Consider the following 21,427-nt stretch of genomic DNA (forward strand, 5'->3'; position numbering starts at 1 on the left):
TGCTCACCTCCTGCTATGCGACCCAGTTCCTAACAGGCCACAGACTGGTACTAGTCCACCATCTGGGGGTTGGGGACCCCTTGTGGTAAGGATCTTATCCCTGGTCTATATAGCCCACGTGCTTTCACCTTAAGAATCTCTTTTGATTCTTACAACAACCTGTGAGAGGGCAGGGAAGGTATGATTGATGTTCCTACATTAGGGGCAAAGCTCAGAGAGGAAGGGTGACTTGCTCTGGGAATCGGTGGCAGAGAAGCCTAGAACTTTCCTCAAGGCCTCCCATAACTCTATAACCTCTCTAATGCATAGAAGGAGTTGTTCCGGGTTTTTAAATTACTCAAATAAAAATATTTTTAGATGCTGAGTGAATGCTGAGCACAAAATGAGCACTATTAAGTATTTGTTCGATGGGTGAATGGATGGAATGAAATGAATGCCTAAATGAATGAATAAGCTAATGCCCAAGTGAGGCCCTATGTGGTTTTGTTTTCTTAATTTTGGTGTAGGCAGAGGCTGTGGAACCAGTCTTTCCATGAAAACAGTCTTTGAGAACCATTGCTTTGGGTGCCTCTGGTTCCAAATCACAGCTCCTCGGCCCCTCGGCTCCTCGCCCCCCACTTCCCAGCCCTAACTATTCTTGCTTCCAGCTGGCTGCCAACTAATCCCTGCTAAGATATTAGCCAGTGTTGAGAGACCTATGATTTGACCTTTCCCAGGATCATTTGCATTTAAAAAGAGGATTCCTTTAAGACTCCAGAAGAAGACTGCAGCCTTGAATGACATGCAGAGAGGCTTTCATTTTTGGCATTATTGTGTTTCAGAAGGCTGTCCCTGACTCCTGAAATCCCAGACAAAGGCCGAGGCCACTGGCCCCTTTACCCAGAAGTCTCAGGCAGACAGAAGACAGGCCCAGAGGCGGGCAGGGGTGGGAGTAGGGTGGGGAGTAGTGAATGCAGAGGTTCCCACCAGACCTGCATAGCAGAGTCATGTCACCTGCTGAGTTCTGTCTCTACCTGGCCAGATGGAGGAGGGACTCTTTGGTGTTATGACCGGAATAGGCACTGCATTCATAGAAGATCAGATTGTTCTCCTAGAATCATAAAACAGAGGGAATAATCAGAGAGCAGCTAGAGGGAGCCTTGGGGGTGGGGAGGGGGAGAATACCCCACCTGCATTTACCCATATCCTGGCCCCCTCCTCACTCTTTAAGAGGTCGATCTCTGTTTCCTCCGGCCACCTGACCGATGTCAGTCAGTCCTGCAAACTATCTCCCTGGTGAGCTATAACAGCTGTAAAACAACAAGGCTGTAAGCTGCTTTAGTGTCCTATGCTTTCTCAAATTGCTCTCTGGTAGAGCATGTATATGCTCATTTCCTTTTTATACCAGCCTGTGATGCAGGCAAAGACACAAAGGCCGGGGTGGGTGATATTCTTCCCACTTCACAGGCAGGGAAGCAAAGGCTAGAGAAGATATAAGTGGTGGGCCTGCTCTAGCCACATATTTAGTCAATGGCAGGGCTCCCAGCAGCATGCTTTTCCCAGGACACTGGCATGCCATGAGCCTTGGGACAGATGTCATTAAGGCACTCCATTAGGAATTCTCCTTCACACCAGTTCATTGACACTCTAGCTGCTCAGGCTGTCAGCACTGGTGCCACAGGACAATTGTCCATCACTTCACTAGGTGAAGGCTGTGCTGCATGCATGGTGGTGGCCTTTGGCCAAGGTTCATCATATTCCATTTATCACTCCCATTAATAACTGTCCTGCTTCCTTATAACAATGCTCGTGGAATAGAGCCCTGGAGGCTGATGTCCTGTGGGGATGTGTACAGTTTAGTGAGGATACTTCTGTGGCTGTAGATCAGGAGCCTCTGCAAATGCTGGTTCCCAGTTCATCTTTCCTGCTCCACACCCTGCAGATCCAGCTCTATCCTCTGCCCTCATCACCCTTCCCTCCAGACACACTTCTGCCAGACTCTGACTCTTGGTCAGTTTGTGAAAGAATGAAGGTTCCATGGTGTGGGAGGGAGGGGTGCATAGAACCTAGAATTGGAAGGCATGATTTGTCTTCCAGCTTCAAGTCCTGACCCCACTGCTGGGGAGCTGTTGTGATAATTTGAATAAATCACTTAATTTCTCAGGGTTTCTGTTTTTCTTTTTCTTCTGACAAAAAAAAAAAAAAAAAAAAAAAAAAAGAAGAAGAAAAAGAAAGAAAAAAATGAGATGATAAAATTACAGGCTAGCAGTTTCTTAAACAAATTCCTTGGATCCAGATATAATTAGGAATCCAGAAATTTCCAGATATATTTTAGAATCCAGAAATTCTGAGTTTCAGAAAGATAATGCATGTATATACTACATATTATATGATACCCTTGGGTGAACCTGGCATAGTACCCTATCATCAAATGTATTAATGTTTCTTCAGTGAAAAACTTGAATATTCATTCCAAATGTAGTACACAAAGACCATAAATAGCCTTGTGTCAGTTCTGGTAAGGTTTTTCTGCCAGATGAAATGCAAATACTCTTTCTGTTTTCAGCTTTTTGGATTTTGGAATTAAGGAGGAGGGACTATGGACATGTAGCTGCCCGGTGACCCTCCACGGGAACACCTACCAGGCCCTTCTGCCTCTTTTTCCCTTGAATCTTATTATCTGTGCCATTTCCCCAGCCTATGAGGTCATGAGCCCCTGTTTAGAGTGAGCACACTAAGAATTATAAATCCTGGGGTTGGATAGCGCCCCATCTTCCTGGACACCGAGTTCCCTTAAAACCACTCTGAGGCAGTGTGAGCAGCCCAGGAATAAGCATCACATGTCTTGCTGCCTGATTTCCATCAAGCCTGTTGGTTCCTGGCTTGGGCAAGAGAGCTGCTGCTTGTTTCATTGCTAGGATATCCAGTGTGCCCCCTGCATTTGAGTTCACAGCTTTGAAGCTCAATCTTGACAAAAAGGATGGACTCTCTAACAGAGCTGTCCAAAGAAGAACCAGCCTGCAGATAGTGAGTGTTTCATCCCTGAAGGTGATCAAGTGGAAACAAAGATGATGGGATTCGAGCATTTGATGGGAACTGAAATAAGTAACCTCTTACTACCTAAGAATTTATAAATCTGAGTCCTGAGGAAAAGAGTTTGGAGAAATTCCCCATACTCTAGTCATCCCTAGCCAACTCCATTTTGCAGTCTGTAGCTTTCTATGGAAATTTCCGCATGTGCAGGAGCTGGACCATTCCCATGATGCCAGGACACCCATCTTGCCTACTTGCTTCCTTCCCAGGAGGCTTCCAGAGATGGCTCCCACCAAAATGCTTTGGGACATGCCTGACTGCCCTTGGGTCCCACCCTCTCCATAGAGATGGAAATGCCTGCTCTTTACCTTGGCAAGCTGCTCTCCAAGGCCCCGGGGAACTTCCCGCTCTTTCTCGTTGTCAATTTTATTGCCCAGCAGAAGAACAGGAATGCAGTCTCCCACAGCTTCCTGAAAAACAGACAATCCCCCAACTGAGAAAAGCATCCATAAAGAGAACATGAAAGGGCAGGCTTGAAATGCTAGCTGGAAAGACACAATCTGGCTTGTGAATCCTCTGCTGCCATAAGAGGCCAAGTAATATTAAAATCATCCTGAAAGCTGACGGGGAGAGCCACCTTCTCTGAGAGCCTCAGTTAATAAGGCTTCTGTAAGGCACCTGAGGCCTGCCTCTGGGCACCTCCAGTACCCGTCAGTGCAGTGACTCTTCCAGCCCTCACCACTCTCCCTGGATGCTGGATGAAACATGCGGCTCCCCGGGCGTACTGGGAGTGGGTAGCAGGATGGGGCACAGTTGATACCCATGTACTGTGTGTCCTTTTCCAGGGCTTATGGCACCCCTGAAGGCATTCCTAACTGACTAGACTTCATCAAAATGAGCCAGAATGAACAAAAGGAATTAATGTAATGTGGTTTGGAGCTGCTATTGGGGCTGCTGTGATTAGAAGGGGCATCTCCAGGGGCCTCATATTGGGTATATAAGCTCCCTGAGGGTTGAGTCCAAATCTGACTCATGGAATTGGGTCCATAGTGCCTGATAAATGACTGTTGTGTGCCTCATTGTACGTTACCGCATGGGACATCACAGAGCCCTGTCATTGGGTGCTCTGCTCTAAAAGAAGCCCTGCATGGGGAAGAACTGTGTGGCTGGACTTCTTGGGCCAGAAGTAACACGTTTATGCAAAGTTAACCCTATTTACTCCTCCAGTGGCTGTGGCGGGTCAGCAGGAGCCTGCCACCCAGAGTCTCTACAGCCTGGGTGCCCTCCCTTGTAAAATGAGTATGCTGCACATCTCTCTCCTGAGGGCAGGCAGAGGGCCCAGGACACACAGTTATTCAATGAGTAAACAGGGTAACGTTCACTTTTAAAAAGGTTGTTATTTTTACTGTGTGAGATATTTATTCAGGGTCTTTTAATCATAATTTGATAACAAAATAATTTATCGTAGCTAAATGTTTTAATAGAGAGAGCTGTGAGATAAGAAGCTAATAAGCCATTATTATTTTGCTAACAGTTCAGCTACTTTAGATTACCATTTCAAATACATGTCCAAACTCCATCCAATAGGTACACCTATTTTAAGTTTAAATGCAATTACATTTGAAATTAAGCCTCAGTGTTTCCTTAATCTACACATTTGTTTTATTGTTTTCAACAGTGAAAAATTTCTCCTTTACTAAATGAGTGTTGAGGCTCAGAGAATTCAAAAGAACATTCATCATCAAAGTCAATGAGTTATGAGGACACTTTGGTAGATGGGCCCACAATTCTCTAACGTTTTTCTCTACATTCTGATTTCCAAAGAACTCTCTGCTATTTAGTGTATTATAAACTAGAACTCTCTAAAAGCAATATTTCCATATATCCATGGTGAGATGATAATGAATGCTGGTAAAGATGACTCAAAGGCACTATAAGATCTTACAGTGTCTTCTGACCCATCGAAATAGATTCAATTATGTACACTGTAGTTGATGTGTTAAGTGGATTGCACCATATTCCAATAATTCCATAAGTGGGTATGTAGACAATGCTGTGGCTCCCTGTTACCAGAGTATTGGTTAATGAGAATACCCCCATTTTCTGACTGTGCTTCACTAAACTTGGGTGAAGAGTTTTTCACAGAAATAGAAGAAAAGAGGAGGAAACAGGGAAATGGGCCAAAAGGCTTGCTGTTTGGAGCACATGAGAGAGAGAAAGAGAGAGAGAGAGAAAGAGAGGAGAGATATTTGTAGATCGATGTGTGAGGAATGACTAAGGCTCGTGGGATTTCTTCACATGGAACCTCTCTGAAAATATGAACATCAGACTTGAAATCCTAGGGCATAATTCTAACTTGATTCTGGCATCTTGGAGTGGGTGATGGCTTCAGTTTCCTCCCCTGCAAAGGGGATGCTAGGAACTAAAGGATTGAAGTAGGGAACAGCCTTTAAGTCCAACATCTGAGCCCCGTGCACCAAACACAGCACTGTGCCTCTTGGGAAAAAAAGAGACAGTCTTATTCTTTAAGGAAATTCCTGGATATAAAAGTAAAAGAGCTTAGAAGAAGCAGAAAAAAAGCCAAGTCCCCAGCTGGAGCTGTGGTTTCTGTTCTTTGCATTGTTCCTCTTACATAGATGCTCTGGACAACTTGCTTCCTCTCAGTGGGCACTAGCCTTCCACTGATGAAGGAGAATCAGGCATTTCTCCAAAGATATGGCAAAAATAAGTGAGAACACACATAATGCTGGAGAGCGTGCTATCATGGGCAGTCAGTGGATGTCACCCTGACCCAAGATTAATCTCTTACACAGGGCCACAGGGAGGATTTGGGGCTGGGGCAAGTGTCTCATAGTCTTCTCTCACCTTAACCTCAAGTCTTGAGCTATTTGCCTGAACTTCACACCTTTTGCACACCTAACTAGGTTTTCAGCCTATTTATTGCTTGGCACAAAGATGCTCATAATTATCCACCAGAGAAGCAACACTTCCTTTCAAAACTCCAAAGCCACCTCCTTTGAAGAACAAGTCTAAGGTCTGTTGACACATCTATAGATGTTGATATAATCCCATATGTGTGCTGGGTCAGAGGGAAGGAATGGAAGCTCCTTAGGTAGGCACATGATCTCTCTGTAGAAGAACTGGTTTTGTTGTGGCTCTGCTGTTCCTCAGTAGGGCTTGCCCCAATTGCTCCTTTTCGCCAACTCTCTCTTCTATGAGCTGTCACATAGCCTCTAAAGCTGGTTTCTGTCCTCTCACTTTGACACAGAAGCCTTTCTATACCTTCCATCACTTTAGTTGCCTTTCTTTGAACTTGAGCTTGTTGGAAGACAGACATGTTGGAATTCAAAAGATTACACATCTCTGGCTTTAAATAACAAGGACTGTCAATTTGAAGCAGAGGACTGGCATTCAGCTCAGAATGTGCAGCTGTTGGATTTGGTTGGTTGTAGCGTGTGTGTGTGTGTGTGTGTGTGTGTGTGTGTGTGTGTGTGTTAATATCTATTTGCTGGGAGGCAAGAAAAGCACTTACCCGGGATAATGCTACCAGAACAAAAAAATTTCTCAGCACATTAAAGTATGCAGTTATACTAAGAAAAAAATGACTGCAAAATTATATCTTGGGGGTTTCCATATTTATCCACCCCTGGACTATGAGTCAAAACAAGATTTATTTGTGTAGTTCATTTCAAACTGCTAGCACTTCAAGCTCAACTTGGAATGTGGGGAAAAAATCAAACTGCTATTTTTTGCTCTGTGCTGTACATTGTCACCAATGACAAAGATCACAAAACGAGAATTAAAAAGCAGTCCATGAAAGGAGAGGAAAGTAGGCCTGATCCGTTTCAGCTGAAAATTGTTCTGCTTTGAGATGGAAGCTAGAAGGACTGAAAAAGAAATAGACACCTATTTTTCAGAAGCAGATTTCAACCATGGGCCATGTGTCGAGAGAGAAGCATAATGCAATGGCAAAGCCCTAGATTTTAGTTCTGGCTGTACCATCTGACAAGCTGTGGGTGCCTCTGGACAAGTCATTTCCTCCCTCTGGATCTCAGGATTCTCATCTATAAAACAAGAGGCTGCATTAGATTGATCTACAAGTTTTTTTCTAGCTCAAAGACACTGGTCTTGTTGGCTTACTGATGCCAGTCATATTCCACTTCCTTGACTTATAGGTCTAACAATATACTACTATAGAATGACAAAAAGATCTCATATAGAAGCCCAACATGTCAGGGCTGCAGATGCTAGGGACAAACAATCTGGATTTGGGGAAATACCAGCCACTCAGGTTTGTATCAAATCCTATAATCTCTATCTGATATGGGCCCCAAAATCTTCAGATATCCAGTGTGTCCCATGGGCTAAGCATGGAGCCCTTAGAGCTCAATTAGTTTTTTCTTTAGTTTGAGATGAGGAGGTAGGGGAAGGTTGGGAATGCTGAGTTGGCAGGAATGACTAACTGCTTTGATTTCCTGTATGGTGTGTAGGAAATGTAAGATGGTAAGGAATCAGCACAAAGTGTATTACAGCCCAGCTTGGGCTTCTTCTGCAGAAGGCCTGTGGGCAAAGTAAAGCTGCCTAGGTGGGAAGGGCTAGGAAGGGTGGAGTGGGAGAACAGTAATGGGGGTAGGACACTCCTACCTCATAAAGCAGAATGAGTGATTGTTCTCCTGTGCCAAAGAGTTTTAGCTCCCTCTGTGCTGGAAGGACCCTCTAGGGTCCTCTGATGGACACGTACTCCTGCCCTATCCTGGCCCCCACATAGAACCAATGCCAAAAACTGTGGGGGCCAGAAGGGTCCTTTCAGAGCCTTCAGTCTACTCTTTCATTGAGTGACTGGCCTCAGTGTCATGGCCAGGAAGTGGCCAAGGTGGGATGGTAAGAACTTCCTTTTCAGGGAACTTGATACCTCCTCCAAGCATCTGTTCCCATCCCACACGATCTCTCCCAAGAGTAAGTCTTTGCCATGTATAATTTGGGGCAATTTCAGCCTTTTATTCTTGCATTGCTTTTCAGTTTGTGGGAAGAAGGGGTACTGGGAATAGGTGGCCAGCATTCACTTAACAATAAGGCTTCAGAAACTGAAGCCTGTTATTAAAGCTCCCCTCCATCTGCCCTTCCCCAGGTAAGGGAGTTAGCAAAGCGCTTGAAGCTTGGTGGAAAACAAGGTGCTCCACAAATACAAAGTACTTATTATTTTCAGTTCCTCTCTGATCAGATTAGGTGTCAAGTTTGAATCTATCACCTGACACCTCTGATTGCTGGTTGCCAAGGCAGAAGGAGTTAGCTTTTGAAGAATATGGAGAATAATTGCATTTATGATGCCACTGTTCCACACCTGCAACACACAGTCCGCCATCTAACACAGCCTCCTGCACTTGCTCGTAAAACCCTGGGCTACCAAACTGGGTCCATTGTACTGAGTCCCTTGGAGTGCCTTGAGAGTGATGGACATGTGGGAGAGGCTCAGAAAATTCTTGTTGAAGGGGCATGAACATCTTTGAATATAATTTAGAGCCTTGCTTCTCAAAGTGTGGCACCTGGACCAGCAGCATCACTTCCCTGAGTACTTGTTAGAAATGCAGAATCTAGCCCCAGGCCAGACTTGCTGAGTCAGATTTACATTTTAGCAAGATGTCCAGGATATTCCTATGCATATTGGAGTTTGAGAAGCACTTGTTTAGGCTGGGAACCATAGTGGCTGAGAATCACCTGGGAAACTGTTTTCTTTTTTAAATTTCCAGTCCCTGAACCATTCTATCTGGGAGAGAAGGCCCTGGCATCTGTTTTGTTTGAAAGCTCCAGAGGTGATCCTGATGTTCATCCAGATTTGGACTCATCATTTAGAGTTTAATGATATCTTTTGCTAATTTTAAAAGCAAAACTCAAACTACAAATTATACAAAAACATCCCATCCACACGCTGATAATTCTGAGTTAACCATGTACAAATCTGCTATCTCAGTTTGTCCTCCTAAGCCCATAGATGCTCTAGTGCTCTAAGGGGACTCTTGCTGGGTACATGCTGACAATACTTTTCAGCCCCACCCCATGCAGGAATATGACAGACACCCAGTGCTGGGGAACTCATGCTTCAAGCTGAGATGATGGCTCTCTGATATTTCTTCACCTCCATCATCAGCATCAACTACCTAATCTTCCATCTCTCCTGCTAGATCCCAGTGTCTCTGTGCAAAAAAAGGAGTCTTAGAAACTACACCTCCCTACTGATGGCAGAGAGGGCAGTTGCATAAATTTGTCTCTGTTCATCCCTACTAATCCCAGACTATTTGAACTGCCCTTGTCCAGCTCTGGTATATATCAAAATTCAGATATTGTGGGACAATGAAATGTTTATGGCTGGGACATATATGACAAACCCACAGCTAACATCATAATCAACAGTGGAAAGTTGAAAGTTTTTTCTTTAAGATCAAGAAGGAGACAAAGATGTCCACTTTCACTACTTTTATTCAATATAATACTGGAAGTCTTAGCCACAATTAAAAAAAAAAAAAGAAAGGAAGAAAAAAGAAAGAAAAGGCATCCAAATTGGAAAGGAAGAAGCAAAACTGTCATTACTTGTAAATGACTTGATACCATATATAGAGAACTCTAAAGAATCCACCAACTATTATAATAAGTTAATTCAGTAAAGTGGCAGGATACAAAATTAATATTCAGAACTCAGTTGCAGTTTTATACACCAATATCCAGCAATCAGAAAGAGAAATTAAGAAAACAATCTAATTTACAATTGCATCAAAAAGAATAAAATACATAGGCATAAATTTAACCAAGGAGGTAAAAGACTTATACTCAGAAAACGATAGGACTTTGAAGAAAGAAATTAAAGAAGATATAGATAAATGGAAGCTTATACCATGCTCATGGATAAGAAGAATTAACATCGTTAAAATTTCCATAGTACCCAAAGCAATCTACAGATTCAGTGCAATCCCTATCAAAATACCAATGGTATTGTTCACAGAACTAGAACAAGTAATCCCAAAACTTATATGAAAACACAAAAGATCCCAAATAGCCACCGCAGTCTCGAGGAAGAACAAAGTTGGAGGTATCATTCTATCTGATTTCAAACTATACTACAAGGCTACAGTAATCAAAACATCATGGTACTAACATAAAAGCAGACACATAGACCAATGGAGCACAATAAAGAGCCCGTGCCTATATGGTCATTAAATCTAAGACAAAAAAGGCAAGAATATAGAATGGGGTAAAGTTAATCTATTCAATCAATGGTGTTGAGAAAAGTGGACAGATACATGCAAGAAATGAAACTAGACTATCTTCTTACACCATGTACAAGAATAAACTCTATATGCACTAAAGACTTAAATTTAAGACCTAAACTATAAAACTCTTCGAAGAAAACATAGGCAGTAAACTCTTTGACATCACTCTCAGCAATTTTTTGTTTTGATATGTCTCCTCAGGCAAGGGAAACAAATAACAAAAAAGTAAACAAATGGGACTACATCAAACTAAAAAGTTTTTGCACAGCAATGGAAATCATCAATAAAACAAAAGCACAACCTACTAAATGGGAGAAGATATTCGCCAATGATACATCTGATAAGGATTAATATCCAATATATATATAAGCAACCCATATTACTTAACACCAAAAAACAAACAAACAAATGAACAAACAAAAAAACCCAAACAATCCAATTAAAAAATGGGCAGAGAACTGGAATAGACATTTCTCTCATGAAGACATAGAGATGGCTAAAAGACATTTGCAAAGATGCTTGACAGTCACTAATCATCAGAGAAATGCAAATTAAAACCACAATGAGATATCACCTCACACCTATCAGAATGACTATTATCAATAAATCAACAAACAACAAGTGTCAGTGAGGGTGTGGAGAAAAGGGAACCTTTGTGCACTGTTGGGATTGCAAATTAGTGGAGCTACCATAGAAAACAGTATGGAGGGTCCTCAAAAAATTAAAAATAGAACTATCATATGACCCAGCAATTCCACTTCTGGGTATTTATCTGAAGAAATCCAAAACACTAATTTAAAAAGATATATGCACTCCTGCGTTCATTGTAGTATTATTTGCAATAATCAAAATATAAAAGCAACTGGTGTCCATCAACAGATGAACAGATAAAGAAAATGTGATACATTTATACAATAGAATATTACTCAGCCATAAAAAAGAATGAAATATTGCCATTTGAGACATGAATAGACCTAGAGGGTATTATGCTAAGTGAAATAAGTCAGATAAAGGAAGACAAATAGCATAAAATTTCACTTATATGTAGGAAAAAAAATAAATGAACAAACAAAACAGAAACAAACCCATAGATCAGGAGTCCCCAACATGGTACCAGTCCATGGTCTGTTAGGAACCAGGCTGCACAGCAAGAGGTGAGTGGTGGGCGAGTGAGTGGAGCTTCATCTGTATTTGCAGCCGCTCCCCAGCACTAAATCACCACCTCAGCTCTACCTCAGATAATCAGGCATTAGATTCTCACGGAAATGTGAACCCTATTGTGAACTGCACTTTAGAAAGATCTAGGTTGTGTGCTCCTACAAGAATCTAATGCCTAATGATTAGCAGAGAGATTTAACTGTACAGAGACCATAATAAATCAATTGCTTGAAGACTCATATCAAAACCCTATCAGTGAATGGCAAGTGACAATTAAGCTGCATCTGGTGGCGGGCTTTACAGCAGCAAGTGAGTTGATGTACTTCAATTGTACAGCTGCATCTGGTGGCAGGCTTTAAGTCAGAATTCAAAGCTTATTTTAGTCTGCACGTGGCCTGTTCCTTATTTCATTTACCACTTCCATCTACGCCTCCTTCCCGCGCTGCGCATTTGTCTCAGTCACATTTCTGGTAAGCCCATAAACTAACCCTAGCCAAAATGAGTAAAAATCAAACATTACTGGAGAGCTTCTTTACAAAGGGCGAAGGACCCAATAATGAGACAGCAGAAGACTCTTAAGACCGCCAGGAAAAAGAAAGTTGCATTTAAAAGAAAATACCACAGTTCTTACTTAAAATATGGGTTCATTACAATAGGTGATTCACATTCTCTAAGCTCACTTTGTATAATGTGAAGCAACTGGCCAGACAACAAAGCCATGAAAGCTTCAAAACTGCTTCACCGCATGAAGACCAAGTACCCTGCATTAAAAGACAAACCTTTGGGGTTTCTCAAAAGAAAAAAACAATCGTGAACATGAAGAACAGAAGCAGTTATTGAAGGCCACCACTTCATCAAATATGTCTTCACTGAGAGCATCATTCACAGTGGCTAACCACATCGCTAAAGCTAAGAAGCCCTTTACTATGGGTAAAGAGTTGATCCTGCCTGCTGCAAATGACATTTGTCGTGAACTTTTAGGAGAAGCTGCACTTCTAAAGGTGGCACATGTTCCTTTTTTGGCTAGCACCATAACTCGATGAATTGATGAAATAGCAGAGGATTGAGACACAGCTGTTAGAGAGGATTAATGAGTCACCATGGCACGTGATCCAGGTTGAGTCTACTGATGCTGACAACAAGGCAATGTGCTTGTTTTTGTGAGATATATTTTTCAGGAGCGTGTGCATGTGGCTATGTTATGTGCATTTTTGTTGCCAACCAACACCACAGCTGTAGAACTATTCAAGTCTTTGAATGATTACATACATATCAGGAAAACTGAATTGGTCATTTTGTGTCGGTATATGCATGGATGGAAAGGCTGCCATGACTGGATGACTTTTGGTTTCACTACTCGGGTCAAAGAAGTCGCTTCTGAATGTGAGTCTACGCACTGTGTCATCCATAGAGAAATGCTGGCTAGCCAAAAATGTCACCTGAACTTAACTACATTTTGCAGGATGTGTTTAAAATTACAAACCACGTTAAAGTACATGCTCTTAACTCATCTGTTCATGCAGCTCTGTGAGGAGATGGACACAAAGTACACACGCCTTCTCTTATACACAGAAGTGAGATGGCTTTCTAAAGGCAGATCACCAGCCAGAGTTTTTGAGCTATGAGAGCTGCTCCAGAGATTTCTTTTAGAAAAACAGTCACCACTGGCAGCACATTTGTGACACAGAATGGATCACAAAACTTGCTTACTTGTGTGACATATTCAACCTGCTTAACCAACTCAATCTGTCACTTGAGAGGAGAATGACAACTGTGTTCGAGTCGGCAGATAAAATGGCTGCATTCAAAGCCAAACTGGAATTATGGGGGCGACGAGTGAACGTTGGGATTTTTGACATGTTTCAAACATTAGCAGATTTTGAAAGAGAATGAGCCAGAGCCTTCTTTCTCCCAGCTGGTGCATGATCACCTATCTCGACTTTCAAAAAGTTTAAGCATCACTTCCCAACCACAAAAGGCCTCCAAACTGGGAAAGAATGGATCTGAGACTCATTTGAGAATAAGCCAGGTGAGTAGACTTTGTCCATGCTAGAAGAGGATCAACTGCTTGCGACTGTAAATGATGATGACCTTAAAAGTATGTTTGAGACAACTTCAAATCTCCATACATTCTGGATTAAAGTTAAGGCAGAGTATCCTGAGATTGCCACAAAAGCACTGAGAAGCCTGCTTCCTTTTCCAACATCCTATCTTTGTAAAGCAGGGTTTTCTGCAGTGACAACCACCGAAACGAAATTATAAAGTGAACTGGACATAAGCAAGATACTTCGGGTGTCACTGTCTCCCATTGCCCCCAGATGAGACCGTCTAGTTGCAGGAAAACAAGCTCAGGGCTCCCACTGATTCTGCATTATGGCGAGTTGTATAATTATTTCGTTATATATTACAATGTAATAATAATAGAAATAAAGTGCACAATAAATGTAATGTGCTTGAATCATTCCGAAACCATCCCCTCCCACTGCCGGTCTGCAGAAAAATTGTCTTCCATGAAACTGGTCCCTGGTGCCAAAAATGTTGGGGACCACTGGCATAAATAAAGAAGACAAATTGATGGTCACCAGAGTTGGTGGATGGGTGAAAAAGGGGAAGGGATTAAGAAGTACAAATTGGCAGTTATAAGAACAGTTATGGGGATATAAAGTACAGCATAGTTAATATAGTCAATAATATTCTAGTAACAGTCTATATAGTGCCAGGTGGGTACTAACTAGACTTATTGAGGTGATCACTTTGTAAGGTATATAAATGTCTAACCACTATGCTGTACACTTAAAACAAATATAATATTTTATGTCAACTGCAATTGTTTTTTTATCAGAGCAAAATTTATTTATTTTTAATTTTTTCCGCCATCTACCTTCCTCCTCCTCCCTCTCCCCTACCCTGTGGTAACCATTAGTCCATTGTCCATGTCCAGGAGTCTCTGTTTGTTTGTTCTGTTCATTTGTTACTTTTAGGTTTATATCCCTCATATAAGTGATATCATGTGATTTTCAACTTTGGCTTATTTCACTTAGTATGATTATTTCAAGGTCCATCCATGTTGTTGGAAATGGCAGTATTTCATCTCTTCTTATGGATGGGTAATATTCCACTGTGTGTATGTAACATAGCTTCTTTAGCCAATCTATCGTAGGACAGATACTTCGGTTGCTTCCATGTCCTGGCCACCATGAATAATGCTGCTATGGACATTAGTGTGCAAATATCTTTTCAGATATGAGTTTTCAAGTCTTTGGGGTAAATACTAGTAGAGGGATTGCTGGATTATATGGTATATCGATTCTTAGTTTTTTGAGAAACATCCATACTGTTTTCCATAGTGGCTGTACCAATTTGCAGTCCCAATAGCAGTGTATGAGGGTTCCTATTTCTCCACATCCTCTCCAATATTTGTTATTACTTGTCCTGTTGATTATAGCCATTCTAACAGGTGTGAGATGGTATCTCATTGTGGTTTCAATTTGCATTTCACTAATAGCTAGCGATGTTGAGCATCTTTTCATATATTTGTTGGCCACCTGTATGTCCTCTAGTGAGAAGTGTCTGTTCAGGTCCTCTGCTCATTTTTTGACTGGATCGCTTTTTTTGTTGTTGTTATTGAGTCGAATGAATTCTTTGTATATTTTGGGTATTAGGCCTTTATCGGAGGTGTTGCTTGCAAATATATTTACCCATTCAGATGGTTGTCTCTTTACCTTGTTGACGGTTTCTTTTGCTGAGCAGAAGCTTTTTAGTTTGATGTAGTCCCATTCATTTATTTTAGCTTTAACTTCCCTTGCCTTTGAGGCGAAATTCATAAAATCCTCTTTAAGTCCAAGGTCCTTGAGTTTAGCTCTTATGTATTCCTTCTATGCATTTTATTGATTCAGGTCTTATATTCAGGTCCTTATTCTATTTTGGGTTAATTTTGGTGTGCGGTGATAGATAACAGTCTAGTTTCATTCTTTCGCGGGTGGCTTTCCAGTTTTCCCAACACCGCTTATTGAAGAGGCTTTCCTTTCTCCACTGTATATTTTGGCTTTTTTGTAAAAAATTATTGCCATATAAATATGGGTTTACTTCTGGAGTCTCTATTCTGTTCCACTGGTCCGTGTGTCTGTTTTGCTGCTAATACCATACCGTTTTGATTACTGGCACTTTGTAGTATAATTTGAAGTCAGGCAGAGCGATGCCTCCAGCCTCATACTTTTTTCTCAGGATGACTTTGGCAATTCAGGGTCTTTTAACTTCCATACAAATCTGATGATTTTTTGCTTCATTTCTTTAAAAAATGCCGATTGGATTTTGATGGGGATAGCATTAAATCTGTATAACGCTTTAGGTAATAAGGTTATTTTAACTATGTTGATTCTTCCAATCCAAGAACACTGAATATCTTTCCATTTCTTTGTATCTTCTTCAATTTCTTTTAATAGGTTCTTTATATAGGTCCTTCAGATGTTTCGTTAGATTTATTTCTAGGTATTTTATTCTTTTTGTTGCAATTGCAAAAGGAATTATTTTTTCCACTTCTTTTTCTGACACTTTGTTATTAGAGTATAGGAACACTACAGATTTTTGATTTTGTATCCAGAGACTTTACTGTATTTGCTCATTGTTTCTAGAAGTCTTCTTGTGGAATCTTTAGGGTTTTCTATATAGAGAATAATGTCATTTGCAAATAGTGACAGTTTGACATCTTCATTTCCTATTTGGATACCTTTTATATCTTTCTCTTGTCCGATTGCACTCGCTAGGACCTCTAATGTTATATTGAATAACAGTGGCGATAGTGGACAGCCTTGCCTTGTTCCTGATCTTAGAGGGAAGGTTTTTAATTGTTCATCATTAAGTATAATGTTGGCTGAGGGCTTGTTATATATGGCCTTTATTATATTAAGGTACTTTCCTTCTATACTAATTTTGATAAGTGTTTTGATCATAAATGGATGCTGTATCTTGTTGAAGGCTTTTTCTGCATCTATTGACATAATCATATGATTCTTATTTTTTTAATTTATGTGGTGTATCACATTATTCGATTTGCATATGTTGAACCATCCCTGTGCCTCTGGGATGAAGTCCATTTGATCATGGTGCATAATCTTTTTAATATGTTGCTGTATTCGGTTCGCTAGTATCTTATTTAGGATTTTTGCATCTCATGTGTTCATGAGAGATATTGGTCTGTAGTGTGTGTGTGTGTGTGTGCGCACGCGCGCACGCGCACGTGTGTTATCTTTACCAGGTTTTGGTGTCAGGGTAATACTGACCTCATAAAATGAGTTGAGAAGTACTGCCTCCTCTTCTATTTTTTTTTGAAAGAATTTGAGGAGAATAGCTTTAAATCTTCTTTGAATGTTTGGTAGAATTCACTGGTGAAGCCATCTGGTCCTGGACTTTTACATTTTGGTAGGTTTTTGATGATTGTCTCAATTTCCATACTGCTGATCGGTCTATTTAGGTTTTCTTTTTTGTTTTTTTTTTTTGATTCAGTCTAGGAAGGTTGTATTTTTCCAAGTACTAGTCCATTTCTTCTAGGTTATTATATTTGGTGTTATACACTTTTTCGTTGTATTTGTGTATGATCATTTGTATTTCTGCTGTGTCTGTCATAATTTCCCCTCTTTCATTCCTGATTTTGTTTATTTATGTCCTTTCTCTTTTTTCTTTAGTGAGTCTAGCCAGGGATTTGTCAATTTTATTAACCTTTTCAAAGAACCAGTTCTTTGTTGTATTTATTTTTGATATGGTTTTTTGTTTGTTCACTTTCAATTTCATTTATTTCTGCTCTAATTTTGATTATTTCTATCCTTCCGCTGACTTTAGGCTTCATTTGTTCTTCCTTTTCTAGTCTCTTAAGATGAAGTAGGTTGTTTATCTGGGCTCATTCTTGTTTTTGGAGATAGGCCTGTAATGATATGAACTTTCTTCTTATGGTCACTTTTACCATGTCCCAAAAGTTTTGATATGTTGTACTATCATTATCATTCGTTTCTATGTATTTCTTGATCCTTTTTTTAAATTTCTTCTCTGACCCAGTTATTCTTCAGTCGTATGTTGTTTAATCTCCATGTATTTGTGGTTCTTCCCGCTTTCTTTTTGCAGTTGATCTCTAGTTTCAAAGCATTATGATCAGAGAATATGGTTGTTATGGTTCCAACCCCCTTATATTTGTCAAGGCTATTTCTGTATAATAATGCCTTGTTCCTAGTAAGGGTTGCACTCCTTTGCTTTTATCAGCCTGCTAGTCACTTTATTCCTAATTATGTATGTATTTTTTTGTCATTTTGTTTTAAGGGAGCTGACCCCTTTCAGTATTTCCTGTAGTGCAGGCCTCATAGTGGAGAATTCTCTCAATTTTTGTATGTCTGGAAAGGTCTTTATTTCTCCTTCATATTAAAGGAGAGCTTAGCTGGATACATTATTCTTGGCTCGTAGTTCCTTTCATTTAATAGTTTGAATATTTGATTCCATTCCTTTCTAGCTTGTAAGGTCTGTGCTGAGAAGTCTGTGGATAATCTAATGAGTTTTCCTTTATAAGTTACCATTTTCTTCTCCCTGGCTGCCCTGAGAAATCTGTCTTTGTCGTTGATTTTTGATCATTTTAATACAATATGTTTTGGTGAAGGCCTTTTTGCATTAGGATTATTGGGTGTTCTGTTGACTTCTTGAATTCCAAACTCCAGTTCATTCCTTAGATTTGGGAAATTCTTGTCAACTGTCTGTCTGAAAATACTTTCCAATCCCTGCTCCTTTTTCTCCCCTTCGAGAATGCCCATTATTCTTATGTTTCCTCTCCCGATGGTATCAGCTAGTTCTTGTATTTCTCTTTTATTATTTTTCATTCTTTGGTTTCTCTCTTCTTCCTTCCAATTTATTTCTAGATTTCTGTCTTCGATATCACTAATCCTTTCCTCCATTTGGTTGACTCTATTTCCAAAGCTTGCTATTTCATTTTTCAACTATTGCAGTGTGTTCTTCGTCTCTAGAATATCTATTTAGTTCTTTTTGAGAGTTCTAATCTCCTTGCTAAGAAACTCATTCTGCTCATCTAGTTGTTTTTTCAGTTCCTGAAATTGTTGATTTGATTTGTCTTGGATCTCATTGAGTTTTTTCAGAAGTATCACCTGAATTCTCTGTCATTTAAGTCACATATTCCTATGTCTGTAAACTTATTTTCTGGAGATTTTTCTCTTTCTTTCTGAGATACCTTGTCACCTTGGTTGTTTATGGTGTTTAATGGCCTATTTTTCCACCTGTGCATTAATGAAAGTGTATTCTAACTTTTTTCCAGAAAGATTTAATATATAATGGTCCCTAGCTTATTGTAAAGAAGGTGTTTTTCTTTTGGTTTCCAGTAGGTGGTATCTAAGCCTCTTGGATCTCTGCTTTATATAAAGTCTTAATAATGTCTTTTTTTTTCCTTCTGGATGTTTGATCGTGCTCGCTACCCTCAGTCTCAGTCCTCATCAGTGTTAGCAACAGTTTTGGTAGTGCTTACTCAGATTCCCCTGGGGCTCTGCGGTGTTCTGTCTTGGAGGATATGAGGGGAGAGGCCTTCTGGGTTGGGAGATGGGGACTGCGGCTCAGCCTCAGTTTTGCAACCATGGCTGGTAAAAATCAACTCTTGTTTCTCTGCCATCCTCACTTTTCTGCCACCCCCATTTCTCTGCCTTCTGCCCTGAATGACTGGGCCCTGCCGCCAGCCGCCTGGAGCTCACAGCACTCCCAGGCAGGACTTTCAGGGAAGTCACTGCACCTTCTCCCCTCCCTCTCCTCCTACAAGGAGCTCCAGTGGCTGCAAGAGGCAGCTTCTTTGTTTCTCCCAGTCCACCGCCTAACACTGGGGTTCTAACCTATGGTAGCTGTTATGTGCAGATCCTATGCTTAAATGTGCTGGTGTGCAGTTTGGTTGTTTTTTTTTGTTGTTGAGTTTTAGATATTCAACTTATTGTTGTTTCAAGGGGAGAGATCCAGGAACGTCTCTCACTCCACCATGTTTCTGACATCACTCCTAATTAATTTTTTTAATTAAAAAAAAATGTTTGCAGCTGGGAATAGAATGGGTAACTGAAAAACATCATGGCCTCAATTTCTTCATTTGAGAATGAGATGGCTGCCTTAGATCAGTGATTTTTCAAAAGGATACTCTCTTACCTAACAAACTGTACTTGGACCTTTAAGAAACAAAACTGAAAGAAGTAGAGTGGATCTGACTGCGATGAAGGGCTCTGGGCCCAGTATGGTGATGGGTACACTTTTCCTTCCTTGCCCCAGTCCCTTGGAAGCATCACTCTGATTCCAGTGAAGAAAATTTGAAAACCACTGGATCAGGTAAGTCTTAAAGTCTCTTCTGGTCCTTAACTACTACGAGAAAGATGAATTGCTGGTGCTGTCAAAAAAAATCATGTCCTAAATTCCAAAGTTTAAATAGGAATCACTTCCAGATCACCCATACCACTTGCTTCCATTATTAGCTTGGTGTAGAGCCATTCTCTATATTTCAAAACACACATTTTCTCTATTATAAATGTTTTAGGCTCAATAATTTTGAGAAATAATTTCTATTAAGCAAATTTCTGAGACACCCTGGCTTCCATTCTTGTTTCTTATTTTTCTTGGTAACGAGAGGGATGTGGATTAAGAGTAAAAAAAGGAGGAACTCAGCCAGTTCAAACTATGACAGAAACAGATTTTGGTGGGAGAAATCATAGCTATTAGAGCCAAAAGGATGAAGAAATGAAAAACTCCAGTATTCTGACTGCAGAACATTATAGTATCCATTCAAACATCCAACATCTGTTGAGCACTGCTAGTTCTCTGGGGGCCCTTGAAAGCACTGGGTTACAATAACAAAGATGCAGTTTTATTTCTCAGAAGGCACACAGTGCAGTACAGATATGGGCTAGTAACTGGATCCTTTACAGCAGCGTGACAGTGTGATAAGTAGGTAAGGGGCCTATGCATGATCTAATGGGCTTGAGTAGAGGGCTGAATGTAAGTTCTGTGAGGACAGGAATACTGTCTTTTATCTTCTGCTCTAATTCCCAGACCCTAGAACAGTGGCTGGCAGCATTTTGAACAAATAAATGAATAAAGCATGGATCCTGCTGGTGAAAAGAGTTGGGACATCCTACTTGACTGTTGTTTAAATGAATCAGCTGAGGCCCTATTAAAAAAAGTATGCAACTTGTCCACTTTGCTCTTGGCCTTGAGAATTTTGCATTTGAGTGGTAGAGAAAGAGCATGAAGATGGTCAGGAAGTAAAAAGCATTTATAAAGCAATATAATGCAAATATAAGTCAAGAGGTAGAATCTCACAGATAAACCAGAATTCAAAGAAGAGTTCTATTGCTGTGGGCCCTGACTAGGCTGACTTTGGGGTGATTTTGGGGCCCTCACATTGTAGATCAACCTCCCTTCATGTGAAGGATTGTGGGATTGTGACAGAGGCCCCAAAACATTGTGTGGTCCTGCTCCTAGGCTGGGCACAGCTGGACCCACTGGAGCTAGAAAAATGCAAGGAGTGGGGGGAGGCGGTGAGAATGGGAGAAGAACACAGTTGTGACACAGTTTAAACACTCGTTTCTCAGGGAAACTTCCTTGACACTCCCTCTGGGCCCTTCCTCTAATCCTGTTCCACTCACTCTTGGCACTTACTGAAATCGTAATGACACAATTATTGGTGTAATCCGTATTTCTCATGCCCCCATCCATGGGAGCAGGGACTGTGTCTGTCTTGGTCACTTTCGAGTCCCCAGGAGCTAGCCTGGGAGGGGGCGCATGGGTGAATGAACACATTAACTCCTGAATCAGTTTGTTTCCGGAGACGATGGGTTCTGAATCAGGTTTTGAAAAAGTAGAGGGCCAGGTAGGAGATAGGCAGAGAAGAAAGGGGAGGCAGGAGTCGAGCATAAGTGCTTTTAGGAAGGTAACCAGCTCACCTCCACGCTGCTCAGCCACTGCCGGACCGACAGAAAGGATTG

General features: G+C 40.9%; 1 protein-coding gene across 1 annotated transcript in view; it reads right to left on the bottom strand.

Annotated features, from left to right (window-relative positions):
- The window catches only part of LOC111744549 (ras-related protein Rab-44-like), a gene marked incomplete at its 5' end in the record, with an annotated part of 28,468 nt that extends 7,047 nt beyond the window's left edge, over positions 1 to 21,421 (bottom strand). Inside the window, 3 exons of the mRNA XM_023535189.1 lie at positions 1,014 to 1,090; positions 3,381 to 3,482; positions 21,386 to 21,421. Of these exons, the coding sequence (XP_023390957.1) occupies positions 1,014 to 1,090; positions 3,381 to 3,482; positions 21,386 to 21,421 (215 nt within the window). The remainder of the gene's footprint in view (positions 1 to 1,013; positions 1,091 to 3,380; positions 3,483 to 21,385) is intronic.
- Positions 21,422 to 21,427: the final 6 nt, after the last annotated feature.

Source organism: Pteropus vampyrus, unplaced genomic scaffold (assembly GCF_000151845.1).
Source record: "Pteropus vampyrus isolate Shadow unplaced genomic scaffold, Pvam_2.0 Scaffold137, whole genome shotgun sequence".
Lineage (NCBI taxonomy): Eukaryota > Metazoa > Chordata > Mammalia > Chiroptera > Pteropodidae > Pteropus > Pteropus vampyrus.